The sequence below is a fragment of the Macaca fascicularis genome, chromosome 5 (genome assembly GCF_037993035.2).
Source record: "Macaca fascicularis isolate 582-1 chromosome 5, T2T-MFA8v1.1".
NCBI classification, from domain to species: Eukaryota; Metazoa; Chordata; class Mammalia; order Primates; family Cercopithecidae; genus Macaca; species Macaca fascicularis.
Genome location: NC_088379.1, coordinates 46,473,657 through 46,501,548, shown reverse-complemented (window position 1 = coordinate 46,501,548; position 27,892 = coordinate 46,473,657). Strand labels below are relative to the sequence as shown.

The window sequence follows — 27,892 nt, the reverse complement described above, 5'->3', positions numbered from 1 at the left end:
ATATTATAAGTGTGTTGCTTAAAACATGCTGCTTTTTAGAATACGAGTTCGTGGGTAGGTGTTCTATCCACTGTACCCTGGTTTTCATTCTATCTTTGTGACTTTTATTTCTCATCATTCTGTCCCTCCCTTGCTTTGCTTCAGCCCCACTGGCCCCCTTTCTAGTCCCTGAATACACTCAGCCCTTTTCCTGTCTTTGATCTTGTCCTCTTGCAGTTCTCTCTGCCTGGAATCCAGCTTCCCGAGCTCTTGCAATGGCTCATGCTCATTCTCCAAGTTTGAGTTTAAAAGTCACTGCTTTGAAGAAGCAGCTGTGACTGCAAATCAGGAATGGCCTTCCCAGTCTCCCACTCTCTTACCATCCTGTATTTTTCCTCTTAGAAATGATAGCATTCTGTCATTTAGTTTATCATTTTAGTACTGTATTCATACTCTGACTGCCCCAATGGCATGTTAGCTCTTTGAGGCAGGGAATTCCTGAGTCTTGTTTACCAATGTAGCATCAGAGCCTAGCACGGAACCCAACACACAACTGGCACTCATTCAATAAACGTTTATTGAATGAATGTCTGAAGGAAATCCCTTTACCAATCAAATGTTTTTAGGATCTCACTCGGTCTCAAAGATCCATAGGAACATATAAGGCAAATACTGAATCATGAATGTCACAAATACTAAGGTTATAATTTTGAACACAAAACATTATTCAAGAATCATTGAGAAAGTAGCGTGTTATGCAAGAATTGGAAAATGTTCATTCTTATCATGGAATCATTGTAACTATAGAACTACAAGAATTAGCATACACCCACACACTTTAAAATAAATGTATAAGGAAAAATATCATTGGCCTAATTCTTTTCTCTCCTAGACTCCTCGCTCCCCTGAAATACCTATGATATTAATATTTTATAGCACACGGTGTTGTAAATACTATCCTAGAAAACAGATGAACACTGTAAAATAGAGTGAAGTGAACAGCCTCAGCTAGGAACTTGTTAGAAATGCAAATTGTGAGGCCACACCTTATGGCTAGTACTAAATCAGCATATCGAGGTGTGGAGTTCAATAATCTGTATTTTAACAGATATATCAGAACCACTTCCCTAAACCGATCATCAAAGTAACTTTTGATTTCTCAAGAATCTTGTCAAATAGTCTAGTTGCCAGGACATAACCAACCTTAATTATTCGAGTAACTTATCACCACTTGCCCTGACTTGCGATGACATAGTGTTTCTGCTTTTTAATACTCTGACAATTGTCCTTAAGAAACTAACATCGTGATTTGTTTCACTGTTGAACCTATTTGAGTGAAATTGCTATCTTCTAGGGTTCAGCACATATTACCTGCTTCCTGGACTACCTAACTATTCCTGCAACAATTTGACATTAATGAGCTTATTACTATCATGTTTTGCTGTTGTTTTCTCCAATTTTCATTCAAATGAAAGTCTAATTAACTTTTCTGCTTTCCATAAATGTAGTCTTGAAAAAATTAAATCTCATGATAGATAAGCCTGATCCAGACTTTTTCTCTTACTATACTGCCTAAGGCTTTATTTTTCTTAGGATATTTATTCAATAAGGAATTTTCTCATTCTCCCTCGAGCTACCTTTCTTTGTGTGGATCAATCTTCATTCTTTAGAAGAAGAAATATTCAGATTCATTTTTATGAGGATAACTTTAGAACTAGGGCATTAAGTAATACCAATTTCTCTTTGCCTTTTTTTTTTTTTTGGCATGAATCCCATTTCCCAAGCAAGAATCCAAGTGAGAAATTATTTCATCTTTATAGCAGATATCATTCTTCCTATGGAATATCTATCCTCTGGCTATACAGTATTATAAACCGTTGTTTAAGGAAGTTATGTTCAAGTGGCAACAATTTTTATACTTTTGTTTGTATTAAAATGCTATTTTCTACATAATAATGACTATTGTCATTATTGAGCACATTCTATTCTAGAGACTGGGAAAATGACTTACAAGTATTATTGCAATTAGTACTCATTAATATCTTTACCTATGGAGATATATGACTTGAAGATGATATTACTAGAAGATGTTAGAACCAAATGTGAACTCCAAACTTTCTGATTTTAAGTTTCATGCTAAACTCAGATTGTGCTAAACCCAGATTGTGTTCCCGAGTCTAAAATCTATGTTAGCCATATTGTCATTATGCTCCCACATTTCTCTTCTGCCAAAACACCTATGTGCTTCATGAGCTAGTCTTATTTAGATACAGGAAAGAGTCTCAATAGGGGCCATTGTCAGAAGCAAAGGGAACCTCACATGGAATGAGTACTTTCATGAGATAGTCGCTTTGCTGAGCATTTTATTTCAGCAATTTCATTTTATCGCTATCAAAATCTTGCCTGATGGTTGTGGTTGCTACTATTGAGGAGTTAAATAACTTGCACAAGGTTGTACAGTTAGTAGGTGGCAGAGCATAAGTAGCTGTTACTTATAAAAAAGTTTGTCTTTGATTCCAATCAGTAGTGGATGGTGTGCCTTTTGATAAAGGTGACATGAATCATTTTTAAAATTATTTACTGGTATCCTCAACTCTCCAAGGATACAGTCCTTACAGCTGTTATGGTTTTTCTCTTCTTTGCTCCTGTGGCCACACTTCTCCTTTTTAACAGCTCACTTCTTTATAGAAGCCAATCAGATGGTGGACTATAAAATATCACAAAGGTTAAAAACTTTTGTGTCTCTGCATTGCCTGTTGTAACAGTGTCCAGGGGTGATGTATATTTAAGAAAGATTCCTGGTAAGTAATTAGGGTTTCTTTTTGCTTGTAAGTAAACACTGCTTTCTGGTTTTGTTGTGCTTTGGTCTACATTTTTTTGTAGAGATTCATTATCTCACTGAAAATTTAAGATGCTTGTAGAAACATGATATATCATATCTGTATTTACTCTGTAATTAACCATCCAAGCCTGTAAAATTGGTAATTATTTTTTCACACTTATTCACTTCATACCCGCTAGGTCCTGTTACAGAAGTGAAAACTGACATATATGTCACCAGCTTTGGACCTGTTTCTGATGTTGAAATGGTAGGTATTTTCGAAGTTTAATTTACCTTTTGAGACTTGAAGAAAACATGTAGAAAAGAGGGCAATTAATATTTATTTCGTTGTCAATCACGCAAAGCCAGAAACCCAAAGAACCCCTAATTAAACTTAAGAATGTATAAAGAGTAAGACATTGAATCTCATTCAATTTGCATTTCAGCTGTAACATTTGAGTGCTTGTTGATTTAGGGTCATACTAAACAAAGAGAAGAACTTTCCTATTACTGGTTCCTATAGCACAACCTGGGGTGTAGCTTTTTTTGTTTTTGTTTTGTCTTTTCTTCTTCTTTCTTTCTTTTCCTTTCTTTCCCTTTCTTTCCTTCTTTCCTTCTTTCTTTCTTTTCTTTTCTTTTCTTTCTTTCTTTCTTTCTTTCTTTCTTTCTTTCTTTCTTTCTTTCTTTCTTTCTTTCTTTCTTTCTTTCTTTCTTTCTTTCTTTTTCTTTCTTTCTTTCTTTCTTCTTTCTTTCTTTCTTTCCCCTTCCTTCCTTCCTTCCCCTTCCTTCCTTCCTTCCTTCCTTCCTTCCTTCCTTCCTTCCTTCCTTCCTTCCTTCCTTCCTTCCTTCTTTCCTTCCTTCCTGATGGAGTTTCACTCTTGTTGCCCAGGCTGGAGTACAATGGCGCAGTTTCTGCTCACTGTAACCTCCACCTCCTAGGTTCAAGTGATTCTCCTGCCTCAACCTCCTGAGTAGCTGGGATTGCAGGTGTGCGCCACCACGCCTAGCTAATTCTGCGTTTTTTAGTAGAGACAGGGTGTCTCCATGTTGGTCAGGCTGGTCTCGAAATTCTGAGCTCAGGTGATCCTTTCGCCTCAGTCTTCCAAAGTGCTGGGATTACAGGCATAAGCCACCACGCCAGGCTGTTTTTTCTTTAGGAAACTATTGAGGGGGAGAAAATTAGAGATGATAATTAGTTTCAGTATGAACTAGTTGTGTACACTATTTTGTAGTTTTCGTTGTATTTAGTATTTCATGCTGATCTAATTGCTTGCTGCCCATCCCAGCCCTTCTCCCTCCTTCTCATTCATGTTTAAGAGCTTAGAATACCAACCACTGGTCAGGAAGAATTCATTCATACAGTTGTGCTATCTTATATTAAATATACTTAGTTTACATGACAAAAAACTTACTTTAGTTTATTCCTTGATCTAAAGCTCCTAGTAATTCGAAACCCTTGAGTTATTTGACTAATTTTAATAAACTTTGTGAAAATAAAATATCTTTTACACATATTACTTTGTCTTTAAAATGCCTAAAATTACATGATTAATTATGCATGATACTTTTTACACATTAACTGATTTTTGCTATCTGGTCTAAAGTAAAACACAACTGTAACTACCTGGTACTAGTGGTTTTCTTAAATTATAGCAAATGTATTATTAGATAATGAGCATGTGTGGTAATTTATTTATCTTATGAATGCAGAAGATGAAGGCATCAGGATGAATAAAAATTACTCTAATTGCTGAGAATCTTTTTGCTCCATTGATTCAAGATCATTCCTGCTCCTATTAATTTTATTTGCAGTGGTCTTTTTTATGAGCATGAAGGAGGACAGAATGTAATGCATTATTTTCACATACTTATATGTAGTCATTTGTGACTTAAATATGTTCCAAAATAATTGCCCTAGGAATACACAATGGATGTGTTCTTCAGACAGACATGGATTGACAAAAGACTAAAATATGATGGCCCCATTGAAATTTTGAGATTGAACAATATGATGGTAACAAAAGTATGGACCCCTGATACTTTCTTCAGGAATGGAAAGAAATCTGTCTCACATAATATGACAGCTCCAAATAAGCTTTTTAGAATTATGAGAAATGGTACTATTTTATACACAATGAGGTAATCTTTTTTTTTTTACTTCTTCCCTTTCTTTTTTATTCTTTTCTTTCCTTCCTTCTTTCTTTCCTTCCTTCCTTCTTTCCTTCCTTCCTTCCTTCCTCCCTCCTTCCCTTCCTTCCTTTTCTTCCCTCCTTTCTTCCTTCCTCCTTCCCTCCCTTCCTTCCTATTTTAGAATCTAAAATCATAATTATTTTTTTAAAAGGGTTGATTTTATGTAATTGCATTTTTCATCATAGACTCACCATAAGTGCGGAGTGTCCCATGAGATTGGTGGATTTTCCCATGGATGGTCATGCATGCCCTTTGAAATTCGGGAGTTGTAAGTTATAATAAAAATTTTGTTAGAATTTATGATTACCTCATGCAAGTTGATATTTACATATGTATTTTATTTTTCATAATCCAACATTTAAGTCATGGTCCATAACAAAAACTGCCTGGTTTTATTTATGGAGATTTCATTAACTGTTATTTTATAATAAAGAAATAAAAACAACCTCCTTTCCCCACAACAAACAAAAACCTATTTAACAGATAATCTAAGTACTCTTAGTCACAATTGACTGGTGATCAGTGGTGAAATTTAGGGACCTCTGAACTCTACGTGTTGGTAGTGTTACACAGAAAGTACAAATTATATAGATAAATATATATCTATATAATTTATTTAATTATAATATATATCACTTTGGAGAGAGAGAGAGAGAGAGAGATAGATAGATAGATAGATAGATAGATAGATAGATAGATAGATAGATAGACAGACAGACATTCTATTGTAAGCAGAGTCCTTCATAGCCAACTTGGAGGAAATCCTTAAAAGGTTCAGAGCTTCCTGACATCGTATAGCTTGAAATGACAGAAGCAAGCACTGCTGGTATAACAGTGACTGAAGCATAGCAAAAGCATGGTAGGGGTGTGGTCTGAGATAATATAATGCCTTATATACCACATTAAGGAGTTTGCATTCTATCTAAAAGCTATGGGAAGCCTTTCAAAGGTTTGATGAAACAATGCAGCTTTCTTTGACATTTTACAGTTCCACTTCTACTTTTTTTAGAATGGGTGGTAGAGAGACTGGAGTGGAAGCAGCAGAGAAATGGAGGCTGTTGTTTTAGTACAAGCAAATATGGCAGTGGCTTAGACTAGGATGGTACTAGAGGAGAAACTGTGAAATAGATATGTTTGGGAAATTTTGTAGAAAATGAAGGCAACAGGATGAGATGAATGGATAGAAAATAATATGAGATTCCTTCCCTTAAGGTCCCTTCTCTGAGATGGCAGCAAAATGTGATTGCCTTTTCTAAGGTCTGCCTCACATTTTCAATTCAATCAGAATCTACCAAAAATAGATGCTGGCTTTTACTATTGCTTCAGATTTTAGTTGCACTGATTTTGAAACTGTTGCCTGCTGTTATCATCGCTCATTGCTTAACTTAATGAGAATCGACAGTCACTATTCTTTTTATAACCCCTAGTAATCACAATATTCAGTGGGCTAACTTGAAGCCAGGGAAAGTAATATGTTCTCTTACCAATAATTTAATGAGAGAAGATAAAGACAGAAAAATACATAGACAGTGTGATCTCATTGGGGCCAGAATTAAAATCCATTTGTGCTGTAATCACTCAAATTTTACCCAAATTAGTTCTCACATAGAGGAAGTCCTTTTCACTCCCTGCATCCCAACCTCTAGTTCTCAGAAAAAGCTCTCTTCAGAAGGACTTGAACATAGTTAGTGTTCAATCAGAGTTGGTATAAAATAAAGAAATTGCACATTGGAAGCGGATGTTTTTGGATTGGGAATTAAAAAGAGAGGCACACCATACTCAGCAGGTAAGGATTGCTAATTACTCTGGAAACAGGGAAAAATAACACTATTTAAACCCCCATGCTTACAGTTCAGAGGAATTAGAAAAACCAGGAAAGAAAAGGTCATTCTAGCAATGTAAGGGTAGCCAAGGGAAGGATACTTAATTTGCAATATCATAGACAAGAACATAGTATACAGAGGCTGTAACAGTTTACTGAAGCGTGAATATATTTCTGGAGATAAAGGCTGACAGATAATATAACTGAATGATGCTAAAATGACAACACAAGCCTCATTGTTTTGTAAGGTGCTCGTAAGTGTCAACTTCTTTCATAGAATGAAATGATTCCATTGAGGAGCTACTATGCTATAGCCATTTTAGGATGGTTTGGAGGGAGGTTGGCACACAATCCATTTTGGTTCTTTTGAACTTTCTTGTGTGTGAGCCAAGCTGTCTGTTATGGGTAGACTGGTAAGCAAGCAGCTGGTCTCCATTTGAACAGAGTGCCAAATAATAGAAATGGGCTTAAATTGCCACTGGGAGAGATTTGTTTAAGATGGAAGGGGAAATGTCCTGATTGTAAGAAATTAAAGGTAGTGGAATTGGTTGTATAATTATATTCCCTGGACAGCTTTACAAAAAACATAGCCAGTTGTCATCGTACAACAGTCCCCAAACACAGGGATATTGCCCAGAGGCAGAGTTTGGAAGAGGTGACCCCAGGGGAACACTCCTAACAATAGAATTTGTTTGGTTTTGTTATTGTATTATTACAGGCAGCATACGGTACGTTTCTAAATAGCAGAACTGTGTTAGGATGGTATTGGTCAAGCACTGGAAGTGAATTAGAAGTGAAAGAAGTAAGAGCTTGACAGTACGGTTTTGGTAGTTTAATATATCTGCTTTTGAACTGTTTATCCTACTAGCATGGACACACATCCAAGTGTATTGGTGCATATGTAGCATTTTAGATCCCTCAGTTTTAATATCTCCTCCTCCAATTATTTGGCATAAAAAATAAATGCTGTTGAGTTGCAAGGGTATTTACTTAATCTCTAGTTTTCTAAGTTTTAAACATGTTTGACTAAATTATAGTGAACGTTGTTTTCATTTATTCCATCTTTCTTGAACAAGTACTGTTTTTAAGTGTTGACCACTGATGCAGATGAAAAAGGAGCATTGACTCTAACCACATTCTGTGCTCTCTTTTAGATGCCTATCCAAAGAGTGAGATGATCTACACCTGGACAAAAGGTCCTGAGAAATCAGTTGAAGTGCCGAAGGAGTCTTCCAGCTTAGTTCAATATGATTTGATTGGGCAAACCGTATCAAGTGAAACCATCAAATCGATTACGGGTGAGATGTGTAATAATTAAAGCTGATATGCTACTTGGTGTTAGCAATAGAGTTTTCTCCTGACTTTTTCGTTGAAATAGTTATTTATTTTTTTCAGGAGAACAACAAACATTTTCCAGAAATAGAGTTGATGCATGAGTTACAGCTCATAATTTCTTTATATTTATAATCTTACTTTAGTTTAAAATAAATTCCGATTTAGTAAGATGCTAAAAGTGAGTTGGTTTTCTTATTCGGAAATGAAAGCCAGTAATCAAATATGTTAAAATTATTTTCACAAAATTATGTGGTAGGAAGTCTGATCTTGTTTTTTGTCTTTGCTTTGTTTTTGGTTTTGGTTTTTGATGATTTTTGTGGGGCTTTCCAAAAATTTTATTTTATCTTGCCCAATTTTATGGTGTCACCTTCTCTTGTTTTCTGAAAGTAAACAAAAATCTCAAGCTTAATTACAAAGTATATTATGGGTGTACATTAAAGTTATTTCATGAATCGGGGGGATGCTTATTATTGATGATTCTTGGTCTCTCTTTTCTTTTGGAATGTGAATAGAAAGAATTACAGCATTTAGTTTTTAATCATTTTTAGTGGAAAAATTAGCTGATTATTGCTTGTTCTAAGACTGTTCCTTACATACACATGTCACCAGAAAAAAATATTTTTGATGATAGTTATCTTAGTTTGTTTGGGCCATCGTAACAAAACAACACAAACAGGGTGGCTCAAAAACAACAGAAATTTACTTCTCATAGTTCAGGAGGCTGACAAGTCTAAGATGAGGTGCTATCAGATTCAGTGTTCTATGAGGACCTATTTCTTTGTTCACAGAATAGTACCTTCTATGAATAAGTCCTCACATGGGGACCCCCAAGGTGTAGGGAGTGGGTGTTCACACTGGGGCCTCTTTTATAAAGGCACTAATTCTATTCATAAATACTTCATCATCATGGTTTAATCACCCCAAGGCCAACCTCTTATCATTACATTGGCTATTATGTTTCAACATTTGAACTTTGAGGACCACAAACATTTAGGCCATAGCGATAGCTAAACTTTATTCAGCAATTACCATGTGACGGGCGCCCTTCTAAATTCTTTCTATGTATTTTTTCTCATAACCATCCCATGAAGTGGATACCACCATAACATTTATTTTATACATGAGAAAGGTTTAAGTACAATGTGTTTGCCTAAGTCGTATAGCTAATAACTGGCAAAACCAAATTTCAAATCTAAGTGTTAACTTCTGAGTTTGTGTTCTTAAAAAGGTGTTGACTGAGAGATACAATGCTAAGATTGCATTAGTAGAAAATGAGTAGTTTTAAGATCTGGAGTAAAGATGTGAGATAATGAAGTTTTTGCTTCTGTTTTAAGAAAAAATGGATAAAGCAGTGTTGTGAAGGGATGATGAAGCTAAAATAGTCAAACTCAGAGCAGTGAGAGGAATGGTGGTAGTCAGCGGCCTCCGGGAGGAGGAAACAGGGAGATATTAGTCAAAGGCCATAGTATTTCTGTTATATAAGGTGAATAAATTCTAGATATCTACTGTATAGCAGAGTGCATATAGTGAACAGTACTGTATTGTCTACTTAAAAATTTGCTGAAAGAGTAGATCTCAAATGTTCTTGTCAGAGAAGGTAATAAATAAGAAGGAGGGAACTTTTGGGGGTGATGTATATGTTTGTGGCATAGATTGTGGTGATAGATTAACGAGTGTATACTTATTTCCAAACTCATTAAGTTGTATACATTAATATGTACAGCTTTTTGTATGTCAATCATACCTCAAAAATTGGTTAAAAATTAAACATAAATAAGATAAAATGGAAATTTATTATGGATAAATAAAATTAATATGTAAGCCTTTGTTTTAAAAAAGGAATTTAGCCCACTGTCTCTACTATTAAAACTGCTTTGTATAAGTCACAGTAAATTTCCATTACTTTTATCTTTATGACACCTGTCATGACTGTTTTCATTTTGAGGAAACCTTCTTCACATCAGTCATGAAACAATACAGTAGCTTTCTAAGAGGGCACTTTGCCTCTCATCTGTCTAAGAAAATACATTTTTGGAAGGGCATTTATTTTCCAGTCTGCAAGTGGGATATGGAACACAACTGGTAGGATGTGAGGTTTCTGAATGCTGGACTCACGGTTTGTGAATAAGGCCACTGCTTCCTAGGTAACTTTTTTGACATATTATTTTGAGATGTAACAGTAAAAATACTTATCAACAGCTACCAGAAATCAGGTTTTTGTCTAAATGCCAGTAAAACATGCTTGAACTCAGGGGTGTCATATATGCCTGTCTGTTATACACGTCTATATTTTTCTTCATATAAAGAACATTTAGAAATTCACCTCTTTCCTAAAACTAAGGTAGCCTCTCTCTAAGCTTGTGATTGTGTATGAAATCTATATATGAATGAAACATATATATTTATATATAAATAAAATATGTATCTTTATTCTTTTCTAAAATTAAACTTTATATTTTCATAAATGGGTGTGTATGTGTCAGTGGCTGTGTATGTGTAACTGTGCGCATTTCTATTTTTTTCTGGTGGTTTTCCATAGAAGTTAGGTCTAAATGTTGTTTCTAAAAAACGCTGAAAATGAAAGCTAATTGCTTTAGCAATATTAGATCATCAAAATAGAAAGCACTACAGAAAATTTTAAAAAGTTTTAGCCCAATTTGTTAAATTGCTTAATCATTACATGGAACAAAGTGTTTTTCTGTATAATAATGTTCAATATCATTTTCTCCCTCGTTAGGAAACTACATACTTATTGATGTTTGTGAAGCTATGCACAAAAGAGAATTTCTTTCCTTAGAATACTGTTTGTTAGTCTGAAATATGTTTAAGAAGTCATTGACTAACTGCCTGCAGAACCGATAACACATTTTCCTCCTGTTTTCTTGGCAGGTGAATATATTGTTATGACGGTTTACTTCCACCTCAGACGGAAGATGGGTTATTTTATGATTCAGACCTATATTCCATGCATTATGACAGTGATTCTTTCTCAAGTTTCATTCTGGATAAATAAAGAATCAGTTCCCGCTAGGACTGTATTTGGTAATTGCAATTCATTTCTTGGGTGTTTCTGTTCACATTACATTTTATTCGTGATTCATGGGATATTTCTAAGAAAATCTTAAACCCTAATACATCAGGCTATCCTGAATAAGGAATCATATAGGCTTTCATTTTTATGTAGCCAGTACAAAGTAGTAAAGCCTGGGGAGATTCAGGCATCCTTCCTTTCCTCTGGGGCCATGCATCAGATTTCCCTTGTTGAGCACCAGACAGGTGTAGACCAAATGTGAATCTGGACATAATCTCACTTTCAGTGATATTCTTGGGCTCCTAGTAGAATGCTGTGTAATTGAATTAAAATTATATCTGCGTGTTAAAATGAAATGCATTGGCAGCTTAAAATAAAACAAATAAAAGTCATGGCTGAATGAATATGAAAGCCTTAGAATAATTTAGCTTTTAATGAAGTGGACCAAAATGCAAATGGTTTAAATGCATTGAATTGGGAGGTATTATGTGCTTAGTTTATAAGCTCATCTACTTACATACTTCTTTTTTTCTAAACATTGTTCTTACTTTTTGTTTTTATTGTAGCTTCATATATACTGTATAGTATTCTGAACCATATAAAGTTCAGAGCGTATGAGTTTATAATTTTTATTACACTGTATTCTACATATCAGTCATGCTTTTAAATAGTAGAATTTGTTATAATTATGTTTATTTTAATGTCTTTCTCTATTATTTCTCTGTTCATTGTGAGTAACAAAAGCACTCAGTAGTACAATAAGAAGAAAAACGATCAGAATTGCTCTGGAATTGTGGTGTAGTCCTCACAAGAGTGCCAATTCCTCTTTGCTTTTCTACCTAGTAGGATCACAGCCATGGTATAATATCCCTTATCACACAATAGCTGAAGAGATGCTGGTGCAAATGAACTAAATAGAATGGGAACTTTTCATCCTACCTCCCCATCCTTTTCGAGAACTGTTGATTAGGGGGTCTTAGTGTCTTCAATGGATCTGAAATACTCTATAGATAGCTATCCTCCCTTTAATCTTAGGTTTCTTTAAGAATGTGTTGGAGTATGAGGATGCATTACAAAAATAGAAAAAAAAGTATTGGAATTATACTAGAGAAACTCATATCGGGGGGCAATGGTGGAGGGAGGGTGTGATCTTAGGAAGGCAGTGAGGAGGTATAATGGTACCTTAAAGAGTTGTGAGGGTTCAATTAAAGAATAACTGCACAACTCAAAGTGTTGAATAAAATTTAGCTCTTAAATGTAGATTTGAAAACAGAAGAGAGAAAACAACAAATCTAAACTGTGGGTGTCAGCAAGTCTAGGTTTAAACCCAAATCTGCCACTTATTTTCTCCATTCATAAGATTGTGACAATACATCTCACCTTCATAGACTAGTGAGGATTTAAAAAATTATATATAGTACTCAATATAGGGTGTCTGGACCACTTGGTTCATATTAATTACTTACTCCAATACTTCTCCAATCTAAGGAAGATAGATTTTGTTCTGATTTAGTTTTCTTGACTTTTAAGTGTTTTAAAGAAAGCATAACTTTCTAGTGTGTACTATTGGATGCTCTGCTAAGTTCTTGATGTTCATTATCTCATTTAACACTCAAGCTAATTTTGTGTCTTCACACATCATCTTTTGAAGCACTTTGACTAGGCAAGAAGTATCTACTGAGGCTGAGCATCCGAAGTCTGTTAACTTTTTCTTGTAAAAAAAAATATAAACATTTCAGGAGCTACCCTCATTAAAAATTAAAAAGAAAACACAGAAGTTTCTACTATATCTTACAAATAAAAAAACTCTTGTATACATATTGTTTTTTAAGAAAAAATGATCCTGAAGAGCGTATAGAACAGCAATTAATGATCCATCATAGGTGCCTGTAATCAAGGGGTGATGGTGCCATAAGTGCAGAATGTGGAGGCAAAAAGCCTAGCTTCTTACCCAGGGACTATCACTTATTAGCTGTGGACCTTCAGTAAGTTACCTTTGCCTGCTTCCTCATGTGTTAGAACAGGATGAATGATTGCATGTACCTCATAGGACTGCTCTAAGGATTAAATGAGTTGATTTAGAAAAGCACTTGAAATAATGCAGATGCATAGAAAATATGATTTAAGTGTTATTTATTAGTATGGCATTCCATGCTACTATCTACTTCATTTGAAAATCATTACTTGATATATTAATGTGACTACCTGCCATATATTATTACTATTGTGATGGCTTGATAACCTTTTATTTATTTCTTGATTGATTATAACCTGATAGCTACTGTTCATCTCACTTGTCCCCAAATAATAGAAATTTCCAGTGGTGCGGTGAAGACTAGTATTGATTACAGCTGTACTCACCCAACATTTCCTATCCAAATAAGACATTTTAAGAAAACTAAGTAGCAAGAAGTAAGGATACTAGTAGTACCAAAGATAAACAGATTTGCCAAATATTGTTAACCTTAATAATTACTCAGTAAAGTAGTCATTATTTTCTATAGATAAGGAAAATGACTCAAACATATTAAGAAACTTCTGTAAAGTCAAATTGTAATTGGTGGACCCAAGACAATTTCTATCTAACTTTGACAACTCAGTCATTCTGTCTTCACAGGAGGTGTGGGGATGTGGGGGCTTGTGGAGAATTCCAGAGCTGCTGAGTGAGATTATATGGATGTGTGCTAAAGATACTTTGTGGCTGGTTTTTTTATTTTTTTTTTAATTGGAAATTTGCCCATCTTTTGTGCCCATGTGCCAAGATATTGTTTTTAGTTGAGCAGAGAAATTATGTCGGTAATTAAGTGTTCAAAGACCTAAGATGTGTCATATTGATAACTATTAGACTATCATTGAGGGTCTATGAAGGTACTTTCTTAGGAAAGTTAAGTTTTAAGTATTTAGGAGGAAATTAGAAATCTATTTGCATATGAGATTTAGGTAAATATTAATTCTGGGCAAATTTTTTTCTTCCCTAACTCTTATTTCCCTTTCCACTCATAAGAAGATAATTTGTTGGGTCAGAGACATCATTAGAGACTGTACAAAAACAAAACCAAAAAAAAAAAAATCAGTGTAATGAAAGGAGCAGAGTGTGCTAAAAATCTCTCCAAAGACCTTCTATCTCCAAAGCTGTATGCCTCTAAGTTTTCTAATTATTCCAGTATAGTAAAACATTAAACACAAGTAAATGCCAGCTGGCATATCTTAATCATTGCTATTTCATTTTCTAGGAGTGGCCAGCCAAAAATTCACTCTTGTGTACAGTCTTTGCCTACTCTTACACATCCTCACTCAGCTTCTAGGCCAGCCAATATGGTGCATATTCAGCATGCTAAATGCAGGGAATGGCATCAATAATTGGATATATTTTTTCAAATGTGGCTTTTAAATGTGTTCAGGGTAGGTGCCGGCTAAGCCATACACGACAGATGAATTGTCTTCTTGGATGCAGAGGAAACATGGATTCTTATTCTGAAGAGTTGGTTTCTGTTTGTTATTCCACTGGTTTTCATTTAATCAAATGTTCCACTTCAGACCAAGTATAATAAGCATACCCTTGTCACGGCAGTTCTTTCTTTAAATTTTAACACCAGGAGAGATAAATTTTAATGTCGAAAGAGGTGACAACATTTAAATACTTAGCCGAATGTTTGTGCCAGCTAATTTCCCAGTTTTGCCAGTGTCATAAAGTAGGAACCATAGTATCTGGAGGGCTATTCTACAAACTTTAAAATCAAATTGATTGAAAATAATGCAAGATAAGTGGAAGGTAGCCACCTATCCAGCATGTGTGTTTGTGTGTGTGTGTGTTGGTGTCCACATCATCATTTAACTCATGAACTTGGTGATCTATCCTCCTAAACAATTGGAAAGTAATTATTGAATTTATGGGTCAATAACTGCATTAGTATTCTGTTTGCTTGACATTGGTAAGGGCATTCACATGATAAGAGGAGAAGATAAAGACCACTACTTCTGATCACCAAGAAAAATAGTCCTATTACAAAAAAAAATAGTTCAAAGTGATATAGGGAATCTTAAGTTGCTTATATTTGAATTTGAGTATCTTTTTTGGTTATCACAGTATGGTCTCTGTAGAATTTTCTGAGTACTGAATAGTATTATTATTTATACTGTACTGTTCATATTTTATTCTAACTGCTTTTAGCATTGTTTCTATGACATTAGAGGAAAAATATTGCTTACATATCTGAGAAAGTTATAGAACTTTTTTGAATTCTTAATACTCCATTAAATTTAAATTGTTATGAGCAAGAAAAACATTTTAATCTATCATCAAACGTAGCTAAAAATTTTCAGTTATTTTATTGTTTATTCATATATCTCACAGCCAACATGGGAATGGTGCCACTTTTCTGAGATTCAAAATGAAGGCCTAAATGTTCCAAGGTCTCTTGCTGAAATAAAATCCAATAAATTCACAATATAGCATTTTTATAGATATTTAGATATTTATATATTTGAATAAATTCATTTTATAATCTATTTTAGACTAATAAGAATGCTAACAATGTCACAAAATATTTTTAAAAGGGAATACAACCAAATTCTCAAGTTTCTTTCTCTGTGTGGGGTCTCAGATCTTTATAAATGCTGTGTAGCTCATGTGCTGCACAGTTGCTCCAATTTTTCATGTCCTAAGCATTGAAGATTTAGAAGAGACTGGATTTCAGAGAAAATGGATTGGTGAGGAAGTGGAAGAATGAGTTTTTATTTCCGTGGATTTATCTTGTGCCTAGCACTATGTGAAATATAAACCTGAAGCAACCTTAGACTTGTCTGCCCTCAAGAAGACTATGGTTAATAAAGCTGTGGAAATGAGGGTTACACACATATATCAGTTAAGGAATAGTAGTAGGCAGAATACAACAAAATTTTGAATTGAGGAGACCTATTATTTTCCCCAAGTCAAAATGTTTTATTCCTTCAATATTGCACTGGACTCATTATCTCTTTGGTTGAACATGCATTATTTGCCTTTCAGCTGGGGATTGGTATTGGAATATGCAGTTTAAATGCCTTCAACATCATTGTTCTATTATTATCATCATCCCCATCCCCAAACATGTTGTTTGTCAACTTCAGGAGCTATCCTAGTCATTATGTAGAATCAGTTTAAATGGATGTAGTAAATCCTCGCAAAAATTTCCAGACTTAACTGTATAATATGGGTTAGACAGACATATATACATGCAGAAATGGACAAGTGCCCAAATATTAGCATTCTTAAATAACGCGTTACTCTATAGTACCAGTGGCAAGGAGAATTTTTCTACTAAGAGTGGAAACTGACTTTTTTTCCAAGCTAAGGAAAAAGCATTCCTGGATGTGGTGCTTCAGAAGACTATTGATGGAGGAGAAGTACTTCTGTTCTTTTTGCAAATATTTTCCAGCCAGCTGTGAACTGATGGGTAGTATAGGTCCAATATTTATAATGCCAAATTGCTCTGGAAATCTATTCGTCCAGTAATATAACTTTATTGTTTTATATATATGAGGCTTCTGCACAACTAGTAAATTTAGTATTTTAATTCAATAGATAATGTTTAAAGATAAGAAGACCTATGTATAATTTATGCCTTTTCTGGCAGTGGTTCTCAATAGCAGTGGTCCATGCTTGACTCCAGAAATTCTGATGCTCCAATTTAGGAGGACAGTGTTCCTCACTTCCCATTCCTAGCTGAGAGTCAGCGCTTCAATGAGTTACTCTTCCTGATAGGTGTGTGTCTGTTGAGTCCGGTGGGTGTGTTGGCATAGTTTCCAGTATCATCCCACTGTGCGCTAGGTGCCTTACACACTTTAAACCTTTATAGAAAACCCAATCGGTAGGTGTCAAATAAAGACCAAAGAATTTTCCAAATTCAACGCAAGACTTATTAAGCAATTGTTAGAAAAACTAGGATTAGAACCATATCTTTCTCTCACTCCAAATCCTGTGCTAATTTTATTGAACCACTAAGATTCCAATTCTCCATCAAAGATGGTTTTGTTTGAGTTATTGTAAGTTTTGTTAACCTTATCCCACCTGATTTTCTAGGTTTCTGTTGTTGGTGGCAGTGGTTTTTTAAATATAAATTATGGTAAGGTGTTTTGTCTCTCTGCTCTTTTGCTTTGAAGGAATAACAACTGTCCTCACCATGACCACACTAAGCATCAGTGCACGACATTCTTTGCCCAAAGTGTCCTATGCTACTGCCATGGATTGGTTCATAGCTGTCTGCTTTGCTTTTGTATTTTCGGCCCTTATCGAGTTTGCTGCTGTCAACTATTTCACCAATATCCAAATGGAAAAAGCCAAAAGGAAGACATCAAAGCCCCCTCAGGAAGTTCCCGCTGCTCCAGTGCAGAGAGAGAAGCATCCTGAAGCCCCTCTGCAGGTACTTGACTTAATCCGCCTTTAGTTTAAGATTTTAGCTTCCTGATCAAATTTATGTTGTCAGGAGAACAAACGGAGGACTTAAAATCCTGATATCAACTTGTAAGTCACTTAAAAATCCAGAAAAATATAAAAGTAACTGTATGAGCTTAAACTTTATGTTGGTGATTAAAAGCTTAAAAAGTAAACAGCTGTGACAGAGCTAGATGTAGGCGAAGCTAATTGTTTGAAAGTTTCTTTCGGAGTTACATGTTTTATTTTTCTACAGAAAAGGGCAAAATCTCATGTATACTATTAGGAGGAACCTGTGAACATCTGTAAGTGAGTTGAGAAAACATTCTAATAGAGTTCATGGTGCAAAGCAAAGCAGCAGTTAGTTTTTGTTTGTTTCTTTAAAAATTTTGCTTATGTTTAATTTTTGTGACTACATAATAGATGCATATATTTACGATGTACCTGAGATGCTTTGATACAGGCATGCAATGTGAAATAACCGCATCATGGAAAATGGGATAGACATTTCTTCAAGCATTTATTCTTTGAGTTACAAACAGTCCAATTACATTCTTTAAGTTATTTCAAAATGTACAATTAAGTTATTATTGGCCGTAGTTGCCATGTTGTGCTATCAAATAGTAGGTCTTATTCATTCTATTACTTTGTACCCATTAATCATCCCTATCTTCCCCCCACCAAACTCCCACTACCCTTCCTAGTCTCTAGTACCATCATTTTACCCTCTATGTTCATGAGTTCAATTGTTTTGATTTTTAGATCCCACAAATAAGTGAGAACATGCAAGGTTTATCTTTCTGTGCCTGGGTTATTTCACTTAACATAATGATCTCCATTTCCATCCATGTTGTAGCAAATGACTGGATCTCATTATTTTTTATGGCTGAATAATCATTCACTGTATATATGTACCACATTTTCTCTATTCATTTATCAGTTTATAGACACTTAGGTTGCTTCCAAATCTTAGCTATTGTAGACAGATCTGAAACAAACATAGGAGTGCAGATATCTCTCTGATATACTGATTTCCTTTCTTTTGGGTATACACCCAGTAGTAGAATTGCTGAATCATGTGGTAGCTCTATTTTTAGTTTTTTGAGGACCCTTCAGCTGTTCTCCATAGTGGTTGTACTAATTTATCTTCCTACCAACAGTGTACACATGTTCCCTTTTCTCCACATCCTCTCCAGCATTTGCTATTGCCTGTCTTTTGGATATAAGCTATTTTACCTGGGGTGAAATGATGCATCATTGTAGTTTTGATTTGCATTTCTCTGATGATCAGTGATGTTCAGTACCTTTTCATATACCTGTTTACAATTTCCATGACTTATTTTGAGAAATGTCTATTGTATTAGTCCATTTTCACACTGCTGATAAAGACATACCCAAAACTGGGAACAAAAAGAGATTTAATTGGACTTACAGTCTCACATGGCTGGGGAGGCCTCAGAATCATGGTGGGAGGTGGAAGGCACTTCATACATGGTGATGGTAAGAGAAAAATGAGGAAGAAGCAAAATTGGAAACCCATGATAAACCCATCAGATCTCGTGAGACTTATTCACTATCACAAGAACAGCATAGGAAAGACTGTCCCCCATGATTCAATTACTTCCCCCTGCGTCTCTCCCACAACAGGTGGGCATTCTGGGAGATACAATTCAAGTTGAGATTTGGCTGAGAACACAGCCAGGCCATATTATCTATTCAAATCTTTGCCCATTTTTGATTGGATTATCAGATTTTTTCCTATTCAGTTGTTTGACCTCTTTATATATTCTGATTCTTAATCCTTTGTCAGATGAGTAGTTTGCAAATATTTTCTTCCAATCTGAGTTGTCTCTTCACTTTGTTAATTGTATACTTCGCTGTGCAGAAGCTTTTTAACTTGATGTGATCCCTTCTGTCCATTGTTGTTTTGGTTGCCTATGCTTCTAAGGTACTACTCAAGAAATTTTTGCCCAGACCAACATCCTAGAGATTTCCCTGAATGTTTTCTTGTAGTAGTTTAATGATTTGAGGTGGTCTTAATTCATTTTGATTTGATTTTTGTATATGGCAAGAGATAGGGGTCTATTTTCATTCTTCTGCATATGAATATACAGTTTTCCCAGCACCATTTATTGAAGAGACTGTCTTTTTCCCAGTGTATACTTTTGGCACCTGTGTTGAAAATGGGTTTGCTGTAGGTGTGTGGATTTGTTTCTGGTTTCTCTATTCTGTTTCATTTATCTATGTGTCTGTTTTTATTCCAGTACCATGTTGTTTTGATTATTATAGGTTTGTAGTATAATTTGAAATCAGGTAATGTGATTCCTCCAGTTTCATTCTTTGTGCTTAGGATAGCTTTGGCTATTCTGGGTCTTTTGTGGTTCCATATACATTTTAGGATTGTTTTTGCTATTTATGTGAAGAACATCTTTGGTATTTTGATAGGGATTGCACTGAACCTGTAGATTGCTTTTGGTAGTATGGAAATTTTATTAATACTGACTCTTCCAATCCATGAACATAAAATATTTTTCAATTTTTTGGTGTCCACTTCAATTTCTTTCATCAGTGTTTTCTAATTTTCATTATAGATATCTTTCATTTCTTTGGTGAAGTTAATTCCTAGGTATTTAATTTTATGTGTGGCTATGGTAAATAGGAATACTTTTTTATACCTTTTTCAGATTGTTAACTGTTGACATACAAAAATGCTGCTGATTTTTGTATATTAATTTTGTATCCTGCAACTTTACTGTATTTGTTTATCTGTTCTAATAGTTTTCTTGTGGAGTCTTTAAAGCAGCAGCTCTTAACATGGCCACACATTAGAACTACCCCATGGGGCAGGGTGGGGCCTGTACCTGTGTATTAAAAAAGAAAACAAAACCAATAAGCAAGAAGATAAATAGTTGTAGTAAATGTACATTCAAAATTAGGAATTCTTGACCTAAAGGGATAGATCTAAGAAGATGTGGAAAGCCCAGTAAGAGCTATTGTATTTTACATTTGACACATCTATGAGTCTGTGATTTAAAAAAACAAACAATTAAAAAGTGTCTTTTTCTTCATGGAGTCCAACTGTACAAAAATAGTAAGATCTTCATAAAAATGTAGAAGCAAACAAGCAGCGCCCCTTTCACTCTCTTTCCTCTTCTTCTTCCTCTGCTAGTCCCCTGTTTCGTTCTCTCTCTTTCTCTCTCACTATTGCTCTACTCAGCTTCTTTTTTGAACCAGCAGACAAATGCCTGTGGTCACTTAAACACAGTCTATGGCGTTTGCCACAAACAGTAGTCTAAGACTCCCTTTGTTTGCATACACCCAAATCAACACATGTATAAATCATCAGCTTTATTCTCTATTGATCACAGGTCAGGCCCTTATTCATTCATTAATTGATTTATTTACTCATTCAACAAATATACATTTAGTGCCAACTTTGTGCCAGATTTCCTGTTTAGAGTCTGTGAGTAGATAGTGTACCATAAAACAAATATCCTGCCAGATGGAGCTTACATTTCTTGTGTGGGGCAAGGGAGAGGAGGCAGACAATATTAAAAAACATAAATAACAAAACAGGTGATGTGTTAGATGGTGATAGGGCTATGATAATAGTAAAGCACTAAAGGGGACAGGAAGTGCGGGAGGAGGATGGGATTCCGTTCTCAGATGCCAGCTGAAGAAATTAGGTTAGGCGTTCATCCTGGCGGGAATTAACTGGTCAGGGTCCTGCAATTTATAGCTCTGCTCCTACAGGGCACTGGACCCTTTAAGAGTGGCATGTGTGCAGGTGAAAAAACAATATCTTTCCACTAAGTAAGTCTAGATAGTTTATATTTTCCTTTAAATGAATCAATTTCATCATGATTTTGAAAATCATCAGAATGAATTTTACATACTATTTATTAGTTTAAAAAGTACTGATTGAGTATGCAGTTTTATTTTCTTTCCCATTCTCCATAGGTAAACTTGTACCCTCTATGCTTGTTGTTTTATTTTGCTTTGCCTTGTTGTATTGAAGCCTTGATAGAAGATTCTTTTTATGGAATCTTTCAAAAACTGGAGTCTTGAATTTATTTATTTATTTCGTTGTTTCTATTTTCTATTTTTATTATTATTATACTTTAAGTTCTAGGGTACATGTGCACACCGTGCAGGTTTGTTACATATGTATACACGTGCCATGTTGGTATGCTGCACCCATTAACTCGTCATTTACATTAGGTATCTCTCCTAATGCTATCCCTCCCCCCTCCCCCCACCCCAATAGGCCGCATATGTGATGTTCCCCTTCCTGTGTCCAAGTGTTCTCATTGTTCAATTCCCACCTATAAGCGAGATCATGCAGTGTTTGGTTTTGTGTTCTTGCGATAGTTTGCTGAAAATGATGGTTTCCAGCTGCATCCATGTCCCTGCAAAGGACATGAACTCATCCTTTTTAATGGCTGCATAGTATTCCATGGTATATATGTGCCACATTTTCTTAATCCAGTCTGTCATTGATGGACAATTGAGTTGGTTCCAAGTCTTTGCTATTGTGAATAATGCCACAATAAACATATGTGTGCATGTGTCTTTATATCAGCATGATTTATAATCCTTTGGGTATATACCCAGTAATGGGATAGCTGGCTCAAATGATATTTCTAGTTCTAGATCCTTGAGGAATCACCACACCGTTTTCCACAATGGTTGAACTAGTTTACAGTCCTACCAACAGTGTAAAAGTGTTCCTATTTCTCCACATCCTCCCCAGCACCTGTTGTTTCCTGACTTTTTAATGATCGCCATTCTAACTGGTGTGAGATGGTATCTCATTGTGGTTTTGATTTGCATTTCTCTGATGGTGAGTGATGATGAGCATTTTTTCATGTGTCTGTTGGCTGCATAAATGTCTTCTTTTGAGAAATGTCTGTTCATATCCCTTACTCACTTTTTGATGGGGTTGTTTGTTTTATTCTTGTAAATTTGTTTGAGTTCTTTGTAGGTTCTGGATATTAGCCCTTTGTCAGATAAGTAGATTGCAAAAATTTTCTCCCATTCTGTAGGTTGCCTGTTCACTCTGATGGTGGTTTCTTTTGCTATGCAAAGGCTCTTTAGTTTAACTAGATCCTATTTGTCAATTTTGGCTTTTGTTGCCATTGCTTTTGGTGTTTTAGACATGAAGTCCTTGTCCATGCCTATGTCCTGAATGGTATTGCCTAAGTTTTCTTCTAGGGTTTTTATGGTTTTAGATCTAACATTTAAGTCTCTAATCCATCTTGAATTAATTTTTGTATAAGGCGTAAGGAAGGGATCCAGTTTCAGCTTTCTACTTATGACTAGCCAGTTTTCCCAGCATCATTTATTAAATAGGGAATCCTTTCCCCATTTCTTGTTTTTGTCAGGTTTGTCAAAGATCAGATTGTTTCTATTTTGTAATTATTGAGTCATGATTATATTTGAATTCCATCTTTCTGCAAGTTAGTTTTGTTACTCCTTTTCTAGCTCCTTGATTTCGCCTCTTATTAATTTATTTTCACTGTGTTTTATTTAATAATAAATTTTTCTTATTGCAATAAGATTTCCTTTGCAAACAGCTTTGGCCATAATTCATACCTTTAAATATGTAATATTATTATAATTATTTCCTAAATGTTCTATAATTATGTTGCTACTTTTATCTGTGAACTAAGAATTATTTGGAGATAATATTTTCAAATGGGATTTTCAAAGACTTCATCAATAATTTTTAGTAGTATTGCATATGTACAGAAATATTACCTGTACCGATTTAAATGTTACAAATATTTTTACTGTGCTCCGAGCTATGCTAAAAACTTACAAATACTTGATGCCAAATTGAAAAAAGTTAATTTTTAATTATTAAAACAATTTTACTTAAAGTATTATTTCGACTGTTTAACATATTTATTATCTTGATTTTTAAAATACCAAGAAATATTTGAAAAATTCTGCCACTGATATTATGAGATCATGTTAATTTTTTGCATTTTAATTATTTTTATTTTATACATTTTAATGTTGTGATATGCAACATGTTAAGACGCATTACTGCTTTATTTCTATATCATTCCAGGCATCTAATAATAAAATAAACTTATTGTTTATTCTCATATGATGATTTTTCCTTAAATTCTATTTGGTCTGATTTTAGTACTTCTTTTTATAATTCTTAATATTAATTTTCCTATTATATTTGTATCACTAAAATTTTCCTTATTCTTTCTTTCTTCATGTACTTTGGAAGTTATGTCATATTTGTATATCACTAGTAGTTAACTTTAAGTTTTAAAATAGAGTATTTCAATTTGTGATTTTCTAATAAATTTGAAATTATAAAATATATTGACTGCCTCATATAGCTATTAACACTACGCAATGCTGGGATTGCTGTAGGTCTAAGTATTCCAGTTTTGGAGACACACACACACACACACACACACACACACACATATATATATATATAATTTTTGTGTTATAGTGAATTGATATAGTTTTCTTTTCTTTTTTTTCTTTTTTGCAAAGTGATGAGACTCATTGTACTAGTGCTATCATGGAATATTCTAAACACTTCAAAGTACTACTTAATCACAATAAAACTATTCTGCTGAATTTCCAAAGATGGGAAGAGAACTGTTAATCTTCCGTGGGCTCCCTGAAACATACTTCCTGATTACAGCAATTGCCATTACAGTAAATGGTTGGTTGAGCTCATTCCATTGGCTAAGTTCATTCTGATTTAGTAACTCCTTTTTCAGCATGATCCACATGCTATGTGTAAATGGCACATCCAAGGTCAAGAAGATCAAATTTGGTTGTGAAGAACATAGGATTATACCATTTAAGCATTGGGAAAGACTTTAAAATAAATCTAGTCAAAATATGCATTATATACTTCGTATCTTCCACAATGTGTGACTATGTATGTGTAACGACTTAGATCTCCACAGTGGTTTACTTGAAGAATATCTGTGGTCTAAAGACAGTGATTAATGGGTTGGCCCACCCATTCTCCTGATTCTAGATTCCTGCCAGAGTGCAGCTGGTTTTACAGTATCACTTGTCATCAAATGCCTTCAGTATCAAGTACTACTTTAAAGATTAAGAACACATTAAAATTAAAGGACAGAGAGAGAAAGAGAAATAAGAAGAAAGAAATCAAGAAGGAAAAAGTATGTTAAGAGCAAAATGTGGCCGGGCGCGGTGGCTCAAGCCTGTAATCCCAGCACTTTGGGAGGCCGAGACGGGCGGATCACGAGGTCAGGAGATCGAGACCATCCTGGCTAACACGGTGAAACCCCGTCTCTACTAAAAAATACAAAACACTAGCCGGGCGCGGTGGCGGGCGCCTGTAGTCCCAACTACTCGGGAGGCTGAGGCAGGAGAATGGCGTGAACCCGGGAGGCGGAGCTTGCAGTGAGCTGAGATCCGGCCACTGCACTCCAGCCTGGGCGGCAGAGCGAGACTCCGTCTCAAAAAAAAACAAAACAAAACAACAACAAAAAAAAAGAGCAAAATGTTACAACTAGAAAGAAACATTTATTCTAAGAATCTTACAAGTTTTGAATTTCAGTAGAGATTTCTATCAGGAAGCTGAAATTTGCTTATTCAAATATGTGTTCCAACTGGTAAAGCTATTTACTTATTCAAATGATACTGCCTTTGCTTAAAATTTGTTTGAACTCTTCACTTTAAATTGTCTTTAGAGTCTACACGACATTTGGTATTTCAGTAGCCCTTTGGGTAACTCGCTAGTAGTTTGATCCATTGGCACTATATGGGACCTGTGGACTGTTGTTGATAACCTGGCACAGGCTTATGGTGATCATTTTGGTTCTTTGGGAAATGGAATAGTTCATGAAATATTCATGAAGCAAGGAGAAAAGGGCAATTGGCGGAATCTAAAAGCAGCTATGGGTAGCTTGAGTATGTCTTTGGGTGTCTTAGAAGGCAAACCAGCTGTTCCGTTTCTGCTCATTATTACCTTGACGCTGCATTTGCCCCTGTTCTAGTTTGAGTTGAGGTTCTTTCCTTTCACATTCTTAACTACTTCTTAGACTACCTACTGTCTCACGGATGCAAGTGATTTGGATTAATAGAATAATTTGAAAAATAAGCAATTATAGAACAAAAAAGAAAGCTTTCTTAATGAAATGATATTTTTAAAAATCGCTTCAATCATATATTCTTTAGTTCTTGTCCAGTCACAAATTATGCATTAACATATGCATGCTGTATCTTATGAAAAAATCAGTGATATAATGAGATGGCTAACATTAATTGTATCAGGTATTATATAATGTGCTTTACGTGTATTACTCAATTTCAAGCTCACAATAACTATTTTACAGATGAAGAGACTGAGGTTTGCAGTTCTTAGGTGATATATTCAATATAACACAGATAGAAAATGGTAAACCTAATATTGAAATTAATTTGGCTCTGTCTGAATGCAGAGCTCTTTTTCTTAAATACAATTCTATGGCATTTAATATTTAATTTTGATATCTCTATTAAGAGTAGACATTAAATTATATGTATTATAGATATATAAAAATATATACATATACATATGATGCATGTATATATGAAGTCAGAAGATAATAAGCCCAATATAGAATATTTTGTTCATATTTCTATAATTAATAGCTTAATATTCTGAATGCTTTCTATGTACCAGTAATAAAAACTTTTATATTTAGTGTATAATTGAATTCTAGCAACTTATAAAATATGTTCTATTTTTATCCATGTTTTTACCGTTGAGTAAATTACTCGTTAAAGATCAAATAATCTTCCCAAGGTCATCTATCTAGTAAGTGGCAGGGTTGAGACAGAAAGCCTCATGCTTTTTAAGCCTCAAGACTTAACGACTGATTGGATATATTGGGTGAGGGAAATGGAGGCTGAGATAGATGGTGGTGGCATCAATCACTAGGATAGGGAAGAGAGATGAAGCACATTTAATGAAGAAGCAAATTAATTCAAGTTTAGATAAGTGGAGACTTCCATAGCAGGACAACTTGTCCTTTCCCACAATAACGACTTTCTTTTTTCAAAGTTCAAGTGCAAAATTCTCTACTGTATGCATTTCCTTTCCAATCTACCTAACTTCTATTTCTCTTTATTTCCATTTTAACCATAACTAGTCTTCCCGGACTTTTCAATTTTAAAGTCCATAGATTCTTACAACTCTATTTGCAAAATTAAAGAGCTATTTTCTCTGCTTAGAGTCTTTAAGAAAAAGATTATGTAAAAAAAGAATGTGTAAGTAATAATTCAAGTACTCTTAATGATAATTATTTTTTGTATTTATCCTTCAAAGTCAAACTGTAGCCTTATTTTCTTTTTGGGGCTCATTCTGACCAAGCTCTAGGATCTTGAGGATATGGTCTTAAGTATTCAGATCCTTAAAGTGGGGGTAATAATATTATCTACTGGAAAGGCTTATAATAAGGATTAAGTTGTGTAATTCCATAAAGTACCCAGTACAGTACTTAGTGCCTAGTAAATAGTATCTGTGATTATTACTTTTTATTTCTTTAGGAATCTTAAATAAAATATGCATGATCTCATTTATCACTTTGTAATATCCTGTGGTATTTTGCTTAAATTGTTTCCTATGTGATTGCTGTATTTATTTAGTGATATGGCGAGCTCATTAATAAAATGAATTATGACTTCATACAGCACACTTATTTTCCCATACAGCACATAGCATAGTGCTTAAAAATTACAGTTGTTTATTGGTTGGTTATGAACCAATCATAGAAATCTGACAATAAGAAATATGGTACTTTTAAAACCTAATATATTTGTCCCAGTTTTCAAAAAATGTGTCTTTGATTGCAATTTTTTTTTTACCTGAAATAAATGTGAGCATAAGGCAGATAGATGTTAAATAGTGAGCCACAGCAGGGTTTCTGTGACCATTTAGGACAGCAAATACTCATTCTTAGCATTCTGAGACACATTTTCAGCTGTTGGACTTGGCTAATGGGCAGCAATAGAGAACTGAGAAGGACACTTTGCGGAACAAAAAAAAAAAAAGGAAAAACAAGGAGCCTCGGCAAATCTATGCATACAGCTGTGCATTGTGAGGAAAGAGTAGTTGGCTACCATAATATACAAGCTTCATTCCATTCCTAAAGGGTATATAAACTAGGTCAGTGTCAGATTTTCACTTCAGTCATTCTTAAAATTCCTCTTAAAAATGCTGTTCTTTAAATACTTGAAGCTAACATGCAACAAACCTTATTTTATTCATTTGTCCTTATTTCTTTCATTTTCAAACTTTGTTTA

The 27,892-nt window shown here is 34.6% G+C and overlaps 1 protein-coding gene across 1 annotated transcript in view; it reads left to right on the top strand.

Annotated features, from left to right (window-relative positions):
• The window catches only part of GABRA4 (gamma-aminobutyric acid type A receptor subunit alpha4), a 68,837-nt gene that overhangs the window by 11,505 nt on the left and 29,440 nt on the right, over positions 1-27,892 (top strand). Inside the window, exons 3-8 of the mRNA XM_015450326.4 lie at positions 3,001-3,068; positions 4,719-4,939; positions 5,176-5,258; positions 7,967-8,110; positions 11,037-11,189; positions 17,320-17,579. Coding sequence (XP_015305812.3) covers positions 3,001-3,068; positions 4,719-4,939; positions 5,176-5,258; positions 7,967-8,110; positions 11,037-11,189; positions 17,320-17,579 — 929 coding nt within the window. The remainder of the gene's footprint in view (positions 1-3,000; positions 3,069-4,718; positions 4,940-5,175; positions 5,259-7,966; positions 8,111-11,036; positions 11,190-17,319; positions 17,580-27,892) is intronic.